At 62.0% G+C, this 15,420-nt stretch overlaps 1 protein-coding gene across 3 annotated transcripts in view; it reads right to left on the minus strand.

Moving 5' to 3' along the window:
* The window catches only part of WNT7B (Wnt family member 7B), a 48,717-nt gene that overhangs the window by 1,587 nt on the left and 31,710 nt on the right, over positions 1–15,420 (minus strand). For 2 of the 3 annotated variants that reach the window (XR_004620892.1, XR_004620891.1), the window contains exons 3-4: positions 6,650–6,919; positions 17–515 (exon numbers count right to left, since the gene is read on the minus strand). Coding sequence is in view for 1 of the 3 variants with exons in the window: in XM_034644204.1 (XP_034500095.1) it covers positions 36–515; positions 6,627–6,919 (773 nt within the window). In the remaining 2 variants the exon portion in view is untranslated. Of the gene's footprint in view, positions 1–16; positions 516–6,626; positions 6,920–15,420 lie in introns of all 3 variants that reach the window. The other variant, XM_034644204.1, reaches the window with a different exon arrangement.

Here is a 15,420-nt window from a genome sequence, read left to right on the forward strand (position 1 = left end):
GCGTGCACGGGCGCGCCGGCGGCGGGGCGCGGCGCTCACTTGCAGGTGAAGACCTCGGTGCGCTCGCTGCAGGTGTTACACTTGACGAAGCAGCACCAGTGGAACTTGCAGTTGCACTGCCACACTTTGGTGTACTGGTGCGTGTTGTAGCCGCGGCCGCAGCACATGGTGTCGCAGCCATCCGCGCCCGGCGACGTGCGGTTGCACAGGCGGCCCTGCGTGCCCACGCTGCCCGTGGCCGCGTCCTCCTCGCAGTAGTTGGGCGACTTCTCGATGTACACCAGGTCCGTCTCCATGGGCTTCTGGTAGCTGCGCAGCTGCTTGATGCGCAGGAAGGTGGGCTGCCGCAGGCGGCTGGCCCGCACCACCTCCACCTGCACGGCCGCGTTGTACTTCTCCTTGAGCATGTGGCCCACCTCGCGGAACTTGGGCAGCGTGGTCCAGCACGTCTTGGTGGTGCACGAGCCCGACACGCCGTGGCATTTGCACTCCAGCTTCATGCGCTCCTCCAGGACCTGCGGGGGATGGGGCAGGAGCTCGGTGTGCATGGAACCCTGGGCCCGGGCGTTCCCCGACCCCACCCCTCCAGGACCTATGAGGCACAGGGCTCAGTGTGTGTGGACCCCGGGGCCTGGGCGCCCACCCCCACCCGTCCTGGCCTCCAGCCTGGCCCGGAGACAGCACCCCGACTTCCCGCTGCAGGACCAGGCCTGAGTGTCTCCCCCTCCTGACCGGCCCTCTCCTCATCCATGTAATGGGGCTGCTGACCGTAGGTCCCTACTGCAGAGGACCTTGTGAGGGTCCAGCGAGAATGTCCGGAACTTGGCCGAGCACAGCATATGTGCTGTCAATGCACTGATGGGGAAACTGAGGCTCGGGGGCCGTGGGGCTTGCTGCAGGTCACAGGGCAGCATGTGGCCCAGCAACAGTAGGTGCTTATTAATTGCAGATCCCCACCTCTCCATCTCTGTACTCCCTGCCCTCGTGCCCAGGGTAGGGCCTGGCATGTAGTTGGTGCTTAATAAACGGCTGTTGGGCGAAAGCCTGGCATTTGCACGGAGCTCTGTGCATGCCTGCTGAGGGACGGAGGGGGTGGGCGAGCAGCAGGTGAGGGCACGGGTCAGCGAGGCCCAGGCGTGCCACCTGCTGGGAAGCCGGCCCCCGACCGTGTTGTTCTTTCTCCCCAGCTCCCCGAGGGCCCGCGATGGGCGCAGCCGTGTGTTTTCCTTGGGCCTCCCTCCATGGTCCCGTAAGGCTGATTCCCAGAGCCAGCCCTGACCCCAGGTACTCATTTACCTGGATCGAAAGGGCCCTGCCAGCCGGCCTGATTAAAGATGGGGAATCATTAGCTGCCGCCCCACGGCTGAAGAAGGGCCATTTGTCAGCTGTCCCGGCCCTGCTGGCCTCACTTGGGCAGCCCAACCCTGAGGGAACTTGGCCACCCCCTGCCTCCTGGGCCAGAAACCCCAGCCCTGGCCCACACTAGGAGCCCCACAGTGAATGAATGAATGAATGAATGAATGAATGAATGAATGAGAGGAACATGCCACAGGGCCAGCCACTATCCCGATCACTTTCCCCACCCTGCTTTCATGGGGCTCTGGTCCTGGGCAAGGACCTCGGGGGCTCACAGCCCAGCACAGGGAACAGAAGAGGAAGCCTATGCAAACCGTCAAGGGTGGGGGCTCTGAGGACCGCCCCCTGCCATGGTAAGGGGGCTTCCTGGAGGAGGGGGCTTCCTGGAGGAGGGGGTGGATAGAGGAGGAGGGGCTGCTCATTAGGCAGAGAGGAGCATGTTCCAGGGGGATGCAGGGCAGACAAGGTCGGCAGAGGAGAGGTTCAACCCACGTGAATGATGCGTGGGTGCTTGGTGGGCCCTGAGGCTGGTGTCTTGGACCTGGGGGGTGGAGGGATTCCCTGGTCCAGCATCCTGTGGCTGATGTCCTGGGGGGGAGACCCGGGAGGCTGGGTTGGGCTGGGGGGAGGAGGAGAGGGAGGCTGATGGTCCAACAGGGGAAGGCTGAGCAGGGGAGGGCCCCAGCGTTGGGGGGAAGGGATATTCCAAACTGGAATTATAGGGCCATGGGGTGTGTGGGTTGAGGGCATGGACCAGAAGTCTGCTCTGGGGGTTTAGGTGAAGATGGGACCCCCTCCGGGGGAAAGTACATCCTGTCTGCCTCCTGCACCTCTCCCCACACTCCTGTCCATCCTTCCCCCTCCCTCACCCTCACCCCATCTTTGCTCCAACCCTCCCCTCTGCAGAGAGATCCTTCCCCCACCAGCCTGCCCTTCAAGGCCAGGAAGCTTCTTTTGCCCTAGCCACACTGCCTGCCATGTACAAGCCTCAGGCCAAGAGCAGACCAGATGGATGCCCCTCTCAGGGTCCCCAGAGTAGTGGGCAGTGCACCCCACCCCAGGCCGCTGACCCAGGAGATTCTTCCTCAGACCATGATGGCCTGAGACCTGCCAGGGGTGTCCAGGCCAGGAGCCCAGGCTCACTTGCTGTGGCCCACTGGAAGGCTGCCCCCACCCTTGCCCTGCCACCTGCCCGCATCTCCCTGTTCTCATCGAGACCCAGCCGCCCCACCCCCACCGCCCGGCCCGCCGTCTGCCCGCCCAGGCACAATCAGACCCTGCGCGGCCAGGGCGGTGACAGTCGGCAGATGAAGCCGATTGGGCAGCTGTCTGCAGAGCAGGGAGCCGCATCCTCGCTTGGCTGGGTCCCCTGGGACCGAGCCTGTCCTGGGAAGTGATCACAGGATTCAAGAATGTGCCGTTTCCGTCTCCAGCGCCCTCAAGATAAGAGTGACAGCGATGGTGGCGCCAGGCCTGCTGCTCCAGGAGACCACCTGCAAGGGCGCAGAGTGATCCGGCCTCGCCCAGGAAAGCGGGGCCTCGGTTTCCCCCGACCCAGGTCTTGTGGGGGGTGGAACAGGGGCTTCCAGGAAAAGGCCAACCTGGTGCTCTTTCTGGAATAAGGCTGTGGCCCCTGCTCTGAGAACAGTGCTCAGTTGTGACCAGGCTGGGGGGTGGGGTGGTCACAGCATCCTGGCGCCCACGGAAGGCCCGTGACCCACCACTAGGGCAGTGACTTCGGGCAAGTGGGGGGAAGTGGTACATGCCCTGTGCCGTGGCATGCCTCACACATTTGTTTCCGGGCCCTCAGTGGTGGCCTGACCCTCTGTGGGTGTGTGAGGCCCTGGGGGGTGAGGCCCACGTCGGCTTCACCCTGTCACCCAGGGTGCAGTGTGAGACGGGTGTGGGCACCCAGTGAAGCGCCAAGGCCATGAGGGAGAGAGGGGGCCAGGTGGTCCCACCTGCCTGGGGGCCCAGCGTGGCCAGCAGCTTCTCAGCCGGGGACTTTGCATGAGTCACCCCTCCCTGGACCCTGGGTTTTCATCCAGACCATGGGAATGATGCACCCCCTGGGGCAGGACCAGCTTGGAGCCTAGATGAGGTCAGGTAGGACTGTTGTCACCTAATGGGGGTCCTGCCCTAGCTCCCAGTGCTCAGGGCTCTCATCAGCGATGGCTTCAGACCTCTGTCACCCACGAGAGGAGCCCAGAGCCACGCTGACTGCAGCCCCCAGGACTTCCCAGCTGGGCAGGCTCCTGCCTTATGGGGTCGGTAGGTGCAAAGATCCGCCACTCAGGTATCACCCCCTTCCGCACCTGCTGTCCCGCCCCTCCACTCGAGACCACACAGCAGGGTAGCCGCTCAGTAAAGACCACACTGCCCACGGGAGGGCCAGGCAGGGAAGCCATGGCCTTGATCTCGCAGAAGCTGGTGGTGAGCTGGTCTGCTCAGCCTGTCTGACCCTGGCCCACCGGGGACATGGTGGGCTGAATAGTGTCTCCCCACTTGGAACCTCGGGATGTGACCTTATTTGGAAATAGGTCTTTGCAGGTGTAATTAAGGCTTGAGATGAGGTCATCCTGGATCAGGGTGTGTCCTAACCCCAAGGACACATGTCCTTGTAAGGGACAGAAGAGAAGTCAGACCCAGAGATGGAGGCTATGTGCAGATGCGGGCAGACAGGACGATGAGGCCGCAAGCCAAGGAGTACCCAGAGCCGCCAAGAGGCAGGCAGGTCCTCCGCCAGAATCGTCAGAGGGTGCGGCCCTGCTGACCCCTGGATTTAGGACTTCCGGCTCCAGAACGATGAGAATAAATTTCTGTTGCTTTGAGCCATCCAGGCCGTGGGACTTCGTGTGGCATCAGTGAGCTTGCTTCCCACCCAACTTGCTGAACTCTGGGGCCCTGGAGGGCCAGAGGCAGCCTGGACAAAAAAGATGGGGACCAGCTGGGGTGCCCTGTGAAAATCCGAACTCGGTTCTTATGGAAACCTCAAAAGCCATGGCCCCCCACCCCACCCCTACCACCATGATCAGTGCTTCTGGGGGCAGAAGGACCCCTGCCGCCCAGGGTCACGGCTGCCACCACCAGTGGCCTTTGCCAAGGGCTCTGGCCACACGTGTGCTCCACAGCTCAGGGTCGGGGGCTGTGGGAAGGACCGCAGGGGAGGGGGCCAGGTATGCTATGTCCACTGTGCGGACGAGCAGACTGAGGCTCAGAAGGCGACTCGCAGACAGGCAGGGGCCACGCTAGCCCCGGAATCCTGGCTGCTGACCCCTGTAAGAGCCCTTTCCTGCAGCTGCCCTGCCCCGCTGGGCCCTCTCCCCCACAACCTGCCTCTCCCCTACCCCCCTTCTCAGTTTACAGCGGCACGGTTCAAAACCTGACCTGCTGACTCTCCTACACCCAGTCCCCCTGGCCCTCAAGCCCCACCCCTGCCTCAGGGACCTGCCATGACGCCTGTGGCCCAGAAGCCAAAATCCAGCGTGGCTGTCGCGGCCCCTTTCACCAAGAAGCCCATCCCACGCGCCAGCCTCCTCGCACACACCCCGGCCACCCTGAGCTGGGCCAGTGGCCTCACTGCACACCGCACATGTGACCCGTGTCGCAACCCCACCCTACCCACCCCAGCCCCCCAGCCCTGCCTCAGTTGCGCTCGTCCCTCTGCCCAGAGTGCCCTTCCCCACATCTCTGCTGCTTCCTCGGACACTCCCCCACCAAGTGCTAACCAGAGCTCAGGCCTCAGGAGCCACCATGGCCTCTGCTGCCACTGTGGGCCTCCGCGTCCCCATGTGTGAAATGGAGATAGTGAGACCTTCCTCCCAGGGGGGCTGGAAAGCCCCTCCTCAGGACGTAAGCTACTGCAGAGGCTCAAGGGGCGTGGTCCCTTCGAGGGCTCAGAGCACCTCTTCCTCCAGGGAGCCCTCCCCATTCCTCCAGGTACAGAAACCTTGCCTTGCTCTGCCTCCCCTGGCACAAATGGAGAGCTGACTGTGCCCACAGGCCATCTGTGACCTCCTTGGCAGCAAAGACTGTATCACTCCTTCTTTTATTCATTCATCCGTCCATTCATCTGACAATAATTTAATAACCACTGGCCTCTTTCGTCTACAAGATAAAGCCAATCCCTTGCCCTGGCATTCGAGGCCTGTCCCAGGCCAGCCTTTGCTTACTTCTTGAGTAGCCCGCCCCTGCTCCAAGTGCCAGCTCCTTCTGCCTGGGCTCTTCCCAGGGCTGCCATGTCCTTCAAGGCTCCACTGGGACGTCACCACCCCCAGAAAGCTTCTGCTCTGTCCCCTGAGGTCTCCAAGCTCTCACTGCTCTGGGGCATGTCCTCTGCACCCCTCATGTGGACCCAGCTGGTGCCCTGGGAGCCCCCACAGCCAGGGCCATGCCTTCCTCCCCCCTTGTCTCCCGTGCCCAGCCAAGCTAACGCCTGGCACAAAGAAGGGACAGGGAGTGTTTGCTGAGTGAACGAGCGAACAACTGGTGGCCTCCGCTCTGGTCCCTGGGGCAGGGGGCAGGCAAGTCTGTCCCATCCTGCAGAGACCCGCAGGCCCGGGTGCCCTGGGCGCAGCCCCTGGGGCTGGGGAGCCAGACCTGGAGAGACGTTCCGCTCGGCTGGCGCCCTATCTCGGGCCATCTTGCCGCCGTGGCGGCCGCTCCTCCCAGCCCAGTATCTGGGGCCCTCATCTCCCTGAGGCAGGGCCGGGCTCGCCCTGACTTCTGCCCCAGTGTGGTCCTGCCTGGACGCCCTCCATTATTGCCCCACCAGGCTGCTCCGCCGCAGGGGTGAAGCGGCTGCTCCTCGGGACCCCCGCCTTGGAGTTTCCAGCCTTCCTCAGGCCGCTCCTGCCTCCTGGGAACATCCCTCCCGCCATCTATTGGGGCCATCTGAGCCAAAGGCAGCCTCCTCCAGGAAGCTTTCCCGGTGTGCTGGTATGACCCGTCTGGTACCAGGGCAGGGACAGAGGACTGTGGCCCAGGGGCCACCCCCACAATTGGTCCTGGCCTCAGCCCTGCCTGCCAGCCGCTGAGGACCGGAGCCCCACTCCCAGCCTCAGTCTGCACACCTCTGGAATGGGAAGAGTCAGGCCTGCACCTTCGTGCTGCCCGCAGGGCCAGACGGGACGTCGTGCCCCCACCACACATCTCTGGGTCCGGGCCCCCAAGCATGCCCCTCCGCCCCGCCCGGGGGGAGGCTCAGGGCAGGCGAGAGCCCAGGTGAGGCCACAGCCCTCCCCTGCCCTGCCCGCCCCCCACCCCGGGGCCCCCCGCCCGGCGCCTGCCCTACCTTCCTGAGCCTCGTTGTTGTGCAGGTTCATGAGGCGTCGCGCGTTCTTCTTGATCTCACGGGCGTCCACGAAGCGCCGGGAGAAGTCGATGCCGTAACGCACGTCGGCGGAGCAGCCGCCCCACTTCCAGCCCTCGGCCTGGTTGTAGTAGCCCTGCTTCTCGCGGTCGCACCCGCAGTTGCTCAGGTTACCCTGGCTGCAGGCGGCCGTGACGGCGTGGGCCACCCCGGCCGCGGTGATGGCATAGGTGAAGGCGGCCTCGCGGCTCCCTGCAGGGGGATGGGGTGCGCACGGTGAGGCCCTGTGGGTCTCAGCCGGTCCTGCAGCTGGCCCGCCATGTACCCCTGGCCTCGGTACCAGCCCTCTCGGAGCTGCTGACTCAGCAAAGTGGGGCCGTCGGATCCCGTCGTGCGGGGCCGCGCAGAGGACGCTGCCTGGCGTTCAGTGGGCACTCAATGAGAGCCACGGCCCTGCCACGAGCACGTGACACCCCCTTCTCTCCCCGTCCCAAGAGCCTCAGCTGGAGAGGTGCAGTCTCCCCAACCCTGGGAGAGAGCCGTGGCGGGCCCTGCACAGAGGCCTGTGGTGTGCCCTGCCCCCCTCCCCTCTGCCCACCTCCAGGCACTTGTGCTGATCTCCGTGGCGCACGCACCCACCAGCCAAGAACCAGGCAGAACCACGCAGCTCGGAGTGCCCCGACTCCAGGCTCTTTGTTGCCGCCTCCCCGTCTCTGACCACCCGGGGTCACCCCATTGCCAGGCCCCAGCTCCCTGGGCCTCTCCTTTCTTCCAGCACCCCTGCCTGGCTCAGAGGCCCCCGAGCCGCGCAGTCCTTGGGTGCCGGTCCTGCCTGGCTCCTTCACACTCCAGCCACACGCCAGGGGCCACAGTGCAGTTTGGGCACCACCATGCACCATCACTGCTTCTCTTCTGCCTGAGCCGGATGGGGAAGGCCCTCAGTCCACACCCAGCTGGCTTCCCCGTCCCTCTCTCCCTGTCCTCTGCCCAAAACAACTCTTTCCTTCCGGTGCTACTCATGTGGTCCTGGGGGTCTCCTGGTCCTTTTAATGGAATTTCCTTCCCCTTCCCAAATCCTAATGACCTTCCAAGGCCCATTCCAATGCCTCCTCTTCCAGGTAGCCTTTCCAGACTGCCAGCCAGCAGGGGGCCCTGGCTGCCCCCTCTCCCTCCATCACAGATCTGACTCCTCATTGCACTTGACACTGTCCACCCGGTTGGCTCTCGTCCTGGCTCCACAGGGGCCCACAGCCTCCCAGATGGATGGGACCAGTGCTAATCCATCTTTATTCTCCATGAGCTCTGGCTGGGCCCTGGGCATCCTGCCACCCTGTCCTGGCGTCTCTTGCCCACGAGCTCCGAAGCTCTCTGCAGGCCACGGGAAGGTCTGTGTGGCCCCCAGCAGCTGGCACTGTGGGCGTGGAGATCAGTGACTTCCCTGTGCTTGCACAGACTCTGTGCCTATGACCGCCACTATCCCCGTTACTGGGGCTAGAGTGATCGCCCCCAGATTGAAAGAGGGTTGAAGGTCAAGTTGTGTCCTTTCCATGAACATCCATTAAGCACCACCTGCATGCCACTGTGATTGGCCTTGAGTATGGGCTCTGGAGTCTACCTCCTCACCTACCAGCCTGCTGGGGGAGCTTCCCCTGGGGGGCTCTCCCTCTGCGGGGTTTCTGTTCCCTGGGGTTTCTCCCATCCGGGCTGAGGACCAGGGTAGGACCTACTTGTCTTGGAGGCCCAGTGCAAAGGAGGCTTTGGTTGACCTCTGCCCCCAAGGAGAGACCACAGCTCCCTGGAAATGTCCCTCCTCTGAGAAGAGCTAAGGGACAGTGGTGCTGGGCATTCCTTCCTCCCCAGCAAGACTGGGATCTGCAAAAGACACAGGGCTGCCACGGCCTTCCTGTCCAGCCTCTCCCCCTCTCCGGGCCCTTCCTGCCCACACCCACCCCCCACCCCGCCAGGGTCAGTGCACGAGCCCCCGGGACCTGCCGACCAGCAGGCAGCATGGGGCTCTGCTCCCCTGGCACCGCTCCTGTGAGAAGCGTCTCAGCACAGTTGCCCTTTGAGGAGCAGCGAGGAGCCCCCAGCTGGGCACTGTGGAGTGGGCTGGCTGGGAGCTCCCAGGCAGACACAGGGTCAAGCACGGGGAGAATATGGGGCTCACCCTCCCTGGCTTTAAGTTAGGTCAAGGCGATCTGAAGGGAAGGGCATCAGGTTACCGAGCTCCGTGCTGTTGCTGTTGCCCAAGCCCAGCGGGGCCTGCTGACAATCTCACACACACGGACACATAAAGCACACACGGCAGGGGAGTGTGCAGTAAGCTATGGCGGGGTTCCCGGACTGGAGGTGACCACAGAGCTCTTTGAGAAGGTGCACAGGGGTCATGGAACCTCAAAGGGTGTCCCCACCTGCCTCCGTGAGGGGCAGAGTCAGGGAAGGCTTCCTGGAGGAGGTGACACCTTAGGTAAAGGGAGTCTTAACAAGAAGTCAGAGGTAACCCCCTGCAAGTGCATATGAGTGTGTGTGGTGTGTGTGAGCGTGTATGTGTATGGCCTGTGTATGCAGAGCGTCTGTGTGGCCCGTGGCCATGTGCAGTGGGTGCATGCGCCCCTGGCAGCTGGCATGGCAGGAGCAAAAGTGCCGAGATGTGAAACAGGTTGCTTATCTGGTGCTAGAAGTATGAGCTCAAGTGTAGGAAGGAAAGAGGCCGTCGAGAGCTGGGAAGCCAGTCGTGGGCGGCCAGAGAGATCCCCTGAAGTGCATGGTGCTTCCCGTCCTGGTGCCAGGGCCGGGGCTGTGGCCTTGGTTCCCGAGCCTGCTCTGGCTCCGGGAACGATGAGCGAGCAGGTCCCAGAGCTGCGTTTCCCGCATCGTTGCTCTCACCCGCCAGCTCTCCCCGTGCACCGGACACCCTCATGCTCACGTCTGTTCTCACCGAGTGCTCAGACAGTTGGCAAGGCAGGCTCATCACTGTTCCATCCCACAGGCGAGCCTATCAAACTAGGGGTTAGTGGCCAGAGCAGGATCTGAACCCAGGCAGTGGAATCAAAGCCCAGAGGGCCCAGGGAGGGACTCAGGGCCCGGGGCTCGGCGTGGTCTCTTTGCAGCTAAGCGTCTTCGGGCGGAAGAGACAGGAGAAGAGACCCCTCCAGGGGCCCTTGGGGAGGAGATGCCGCATTTGGACCACCTGTGGACTTTGGGGCTCAGCGACTGGTCAGCAGGTGAACGCGGGTGGGAGCTGGCCTCACAGAGGGAAAGTCACAAGCTCGGCACCCGGGAGGTGAAATCTCAAAGGATTGTGCAATCCACACCCAGAGGCCTGGCCAATGGAGTTACAAGTCCCACGACCAAACCCTGCCTGAGCTGGGACGGTGTGGGCGTTCCCTCAGAAGCCCTGGGACCTGCCACCCTACCCTCTTCTGCCCCAAATTCAACCTGGCGCCTCCCACGTCCTGCTGTCCTGAAGCCCCCAGGCAGGCAAGCAGGCACAGAGGGCCGTGCACTTGGAGGACATTTCTCAAAAGCCTCCCTTCCATCCTTTGTGCGAGTTCTGGCGTCCCCTGGTTTATATCCATGCCCAGCACAGACTCCCAGTTACTCATCAGTTACTCACAGGGCGGCCACTCCCACTAATTCCTTTTTTATTTGGTTTTAATGAGCCAAACCCTCTGTCTCACCATGAAGACAAGGGAGAGGTGATCGGGGAGCAAGTGGCAGTTCAGGGAGACTCACGGAAGGTGACATTAGGTCTTAGATCGGGGGTTTCAGGGCCCCTGCTCTCTGCACACACACCTTGTGTCATTCACACAACAGCCCCACGGGGTGGGATCATCACTGTGCCAACCCGCAGAGCTCGCTGCTGCCTCGTGGGCCTTCACAGTGTGTGCGGGCATGGGGAGTGGGGGACCGTCGCTCCTGGGGCCATTTGCCAGCCCTGGTGCACTCCCTGCAAATCCTTCTCCAGAGAGGGAGTGGGTGTTGGGTTTAGGAAGAAGCCCCTCGAACCTCTAGGCCTTGCTCAACAACCGCAGGTGGCTCTCCAGACCTCTGAGATGACCTCAGGCCCCCAGGGCCTGGCCCCACCCATCTCCTCCTACCATTCCCCCCGGCCTAGTTTGTCCAGGCCCACCCGGGGGGCAGATGTGCACACCACTAGGCTTGAATAGAGGAGCGGCCTTGTTCCCTGATGCCCACCCAGATAGGCGCCGGCCCCGCTGCTGCCCAGGTCCACGTGTCTGCAGCTCCCCGTGCTCTGGACACAGCGGGGATGCCCCTGCTCCCAGGAGCCCCGTCGGGGAGGCACCATCCTCTGGGCTCTTGCCAGGTGCCCCTTGGGCTGTAGGGGTGGTGAGCAGGACCCAGGTCTGATTACTTTGGGTCCCCCCAACATTGTCCCCAAGCCCTGCACACGACCAGGTCTGGGGCTGGGCGCTTTACACACTTCGCCTTCTTTTATCTCTTTAGCAGCCCCCTGAAATCAGTCGGGTTGTTCAGACCATCTCAGGGATGGGAGCACTGAGCCAGCCTCCAGGCGGGAAGAACTTTGCTCCAGGTGCCAGAGGCAGCGGCCGTCTGAGCTCCGCAGCTGCTTCAGGTGTGACCGGTAATGGGCAGCTGGGTGACGGCTGCATGGGGTTCTGCTGGGTCCTCCAGCAGTAGGGGGGGATGCATTAGTTCCGGGAGGCCCAGGGGTCCCTCCTGGGATCCAGAACCCACCCCAGCATGGCTCTGCAGCCTTAGACGCTGAGGCCAGCGTCCACCTCCAGCAGGATCCCCGGAAAATGCTAGAGGCAGGCAGGCCGCACGTTGGCCACCCCACCTCCGTGGACTCGTGAGCCCTGGGGTGGGTCCCTGCACACACGTCTGTTTCTGGTTCCTGGCAGGTCAAGGCGAGAACCATTAGCCCTGCAAGGCCCAAGGTGTCAACAAAGCAGAGCGAGTAGCAGGACACTCAGGGAGGAACAGGCAGGAGAGCACTGGACCTGGACCCCTATGTGCCGTGTGGCTCTAGGCAAGTCACACACCTTCTCTGAGCCTGTGTCCCCATTTGTCAAGTGGGACTCAAAATTCGCACCTGCTCCACTGCTCCAGGAGCAGCTCTGAGAGCAAACAGGACAGACGGGCATTGCCCTCACCATCCCCAAATGGAGAGCAGGCCTGAGGCAGCTGGTGTGGACCAGGTGAAGCCCAGGGCTTCCAGAATAGGCCCAGATGTCACCCAGCTTCCTCCCAGGGGCCAACCCCATCGGTTCTGCCCAGCTGCCCCCTCCACACATATTCTGGATAAACCCAAAATATCTGGAGCAGCAGAATCTTCAGAAACCACTGCCACATGGGTAAACGGAGGCACCAGGCCCCCTCGGAGACTACCCAGCTCTATTCCTTCTTTCGCCTAAGTTGTTTAAAGTCAAGCCCTCACCGACCCTGCTGGGAGCCAGGCTCAGAGAGAGAGCAGACGCAGCCCCCTGCCCACTCCACGCCCTCACAGTGCCAGCCAGGCCTCGATGCCCAGGGTGAGGGGACCGGCCCAGGACAGCAGGACCTCGTCCATCCTGTCGTCCTCTCACCCTGACCCCAAGGAGGACACTCGGCACCAGGCAGACCTTAATAGGCAGCTGTTGGAGGGACAAATGCCTCCTGAGCAAAGTGGGGCAGAACTGAGCTCCCCCTACCCTACCGAGTTGGAGCTGGGGGCTGAGCCCACCCTCCCCACTGTCCATCTAAAGCCACCTGCCACTTCGGGCTGTGGCATGCTATCTTTAGGAGGCCATACCTGAGCTCATCATGACCTGACTCACTGCAGGTCTGGGGAGGCAGGGTGGGAAAAGCACTTGGTTTGCTCTTAGAAGGCGAGTCAAGAATCTGGGACCTCAGAGCTAAGGACCACCCAGTGCCATTCCTCTGTCCTCAGCCAGGAGCCTGAGGCCCAGACAGAGTCAGCATGCTGTCCCATGTCACATAGCAGCTCAGAGTGGGGGAGTCCAGACCCGAAGTTCTGAAGTGACCCGGGGGGTTCAGAGGTCTGGGCCCACACACATTCCCAGAGGGGAGGTCAGAGTCTGACACCTGGAGTTCAAGTCTAGACCCTAAAATTGGCCAGTTGAGTGACCCTGGACCAGTCAAGGGGTCTTTCATGCCTCCGTCTCCCCACCTACCAAACGAAGATAATAGCTCCGATATGGCCAAGTGGCTGTGCCAGAGGGTCTGGGGGGCAGGCCTGACCCCACGAGTGGCACGCCACACACGGGTCTCTGGGGGTGTAACTCTGTGTGCCTGCACACGTGTGGCCCTGGGCACACACCCGGGCTTCCGCATGGATGCGGCCCCGGTGAGTGAGCGAGCTCGTGGACCTGCGGACCTCCCGGGCTGGGGGCCAACGCCTTTCGGTGTCCCTTGCCTCTCCACCAACCTATACTGGCCCCCCCTTAAATATGGCATTTTCTACAAGCCAACCATCAAAAGCCAAATAACCCAATGAAAAATGGACAAAGGACGCAAAAAGACATTTCTCCAAAGACGGTATAATGACAGCCAGTAAGCCCAGAAAAAAGGCTCAAGCATCCTGAGCCATCAAGGAAATGTCCATTGAAACCACAGTGGGGTGGCACTGCACCCCCACCAGGATGGCTAAAACAAGACGGACAGACAGCAACAAGTGTCGGCACAGACGCCAGACACCAGAACGCTCACGTGCTGTCGGGCGGGGGGGGGCGGGGATGGAAAACGTCACAGCCACTCTGGAAACACTTGGGGAGCTCCTCAAAAGATTAACCATAGAATTACTGCAGGACTCAGAAACCCCGTGCAGGGTGCAGCCCCAGAAGAAAGGAACACGTGCGTCCAGGCAGAAATTTCCATATAAATACAGCAGCGCCATTTGCAACAGCCCCAGTGTCCATCAGCAACGAACGGATAAACAAAGGTGGGCTGGCCACAAAACGGAATAGTCCCCCTGCCACAGACAGGATGCAAACACGGACACACGCTCCAACGTGGAGGGACCTCGAAAACGCGTACGGAGTGAAAGACGCCAGCCACAAACAGCCATCTAGTGTATGATCCCACTGATAGGAAATTTCCAGAATAGGAACATCCGTAGGGACAGAAAGCAGAGGAGTGTTGTCAGAGGCTGGGGGCTTGGAGGATGACGGCTGAAGGGTGCAGGGTTTCTTTTCGGGGAATGACAATGTTTGAAAGTTGAAGGCGGTGATGGGTGCACAACTCTGTGAAGAGACTAGAAACCACAGACCTGGACGCTTACACGGATGAACTGGGGAGTGCGGATTCTGCCTCAACAAGCTGTCTTTTTTTTTTTAAAGATTTTATTCATTTATTTGACAGAGATAGAGACAGCCAGCGAGAGAGGGAACACAAGCAGGGAGAGTGGGAGAGGAAGAAGCAGGCTCATAGCGGAGGAGCCTGATGCGGGGCTCGATCCCACAACGCTGGGATCACGCCCTGAGCCGAAGGCAGACGCTTAACCGCTGTGCCACCCAGGAGCCCCTCAACAAGCTGTCTTAAAAGCATACAGCACTCAATGTTTTTTAGGCACCGTGCACAACTTGTCCCCTATGTAAACACTCATGGTTAGGATGCTGGGCTCAGAAGAGGCAGGTGACTGGCCCAAGGTCACACAGCAGGCCAGCCACAGAGCTGGGATCTGACCCGGGACCCCAGAGTCACGCTCAGACTGCTCCCCACCTGCCGGAAAGGGACAGCACACTGTCCTGCCTTCCACCCTGCTGACTGTGCCTGCAACCTGGGCTGGCCGGCGTCCCCTGCCGTCCTCTCTATTACCATCCGGCACCCCCAAAACCGAGCACAGCTGCCCTCCTGGCCAAAACACCAGAACCCCAGGGGTGAGGCCCCCAGCTTTGGGCCAAGCACATAGCTGACAGGGGGGCTGACAGGCTGGGAGGGGGTTCCCCAAGAGCATTGGCAGAGGGCCACGGTCAGAACCATGGAGAGTCAGCAGGACAGGTGACTGGGATAGGGGGTGCCCAGGGAGGGCCCCTCTTGGGGATATCCTGCATGATGAGAGACACGAGCCATGCACAGGTGCAGGGAACAGTGTGCAGGCAGAGGATACTGCAAGGCTAAGGCCCCAAGAAGGGGATGAGATGGGCATGAGCGGTCCAACCCATGGAGAGGGTAAAACATGAAATGGGCCACACCGCGTCAACTTGGGGAGCCCATGGGGAGGGAGCTGGACTTTAAGAAGAGGAGGAGCCCCTGGAGGGTGCCGCTGTGACTGACATTGAAAAGGCCCCTCCGGCACCGTGGGTGGCACAGCGGGAGCAGGGCACAAGGGTCTGAGTAAGAAATGCTGGTGGCCTGACAGGTGGAGGAGGTGAGGACGGCCGGGCTTGGGACACAGTCTGAGGGTGGAAGCAAAGAGACCAGCAGACGCAGCTCAGTCACCGGCTCTGGGCACGCAACTCCCTGGCTGAGCGGTATCCCAGCACACGCAGGGCTCAGCCTAGGGGGCTCCAGCACAAGGCAAGGACAGTGGGGGTCCGGCAGCCCCAGACACACCTCCAAGCCCAGCGAGGTCCCAAATCCCTATGTGCGCAGTTGAAGAATGGGAGCCCAGAGCCCTGGCCCACCAGCTGCCCCACCAGCCTGGCCTGGGCTTCCTGCAGGGGCCTGGCCCGGGCCCCCCGGGTCCAATCCGGACTCCACCAGGGACAGGTGGGTGGGCTGCCTTGCCCCTCCATGCCTGTTTCTGCACCTGTTACAGGGAGGTCATC

This window comes from Ailuropoda melanoleuca, chromosome 15, assembly GCF_002007445.2.
Source record: "Ailuropoda melanoleuca isolate Jingjing chromosome 15, ASM200744v2, whole genome shotgun sequence".
NCBI lineage: Eukaryota > Metazoa > Chordata > Mammalia > Carnivora > Ursidae > Ailuropoda > Ailuropoda melanoleuca.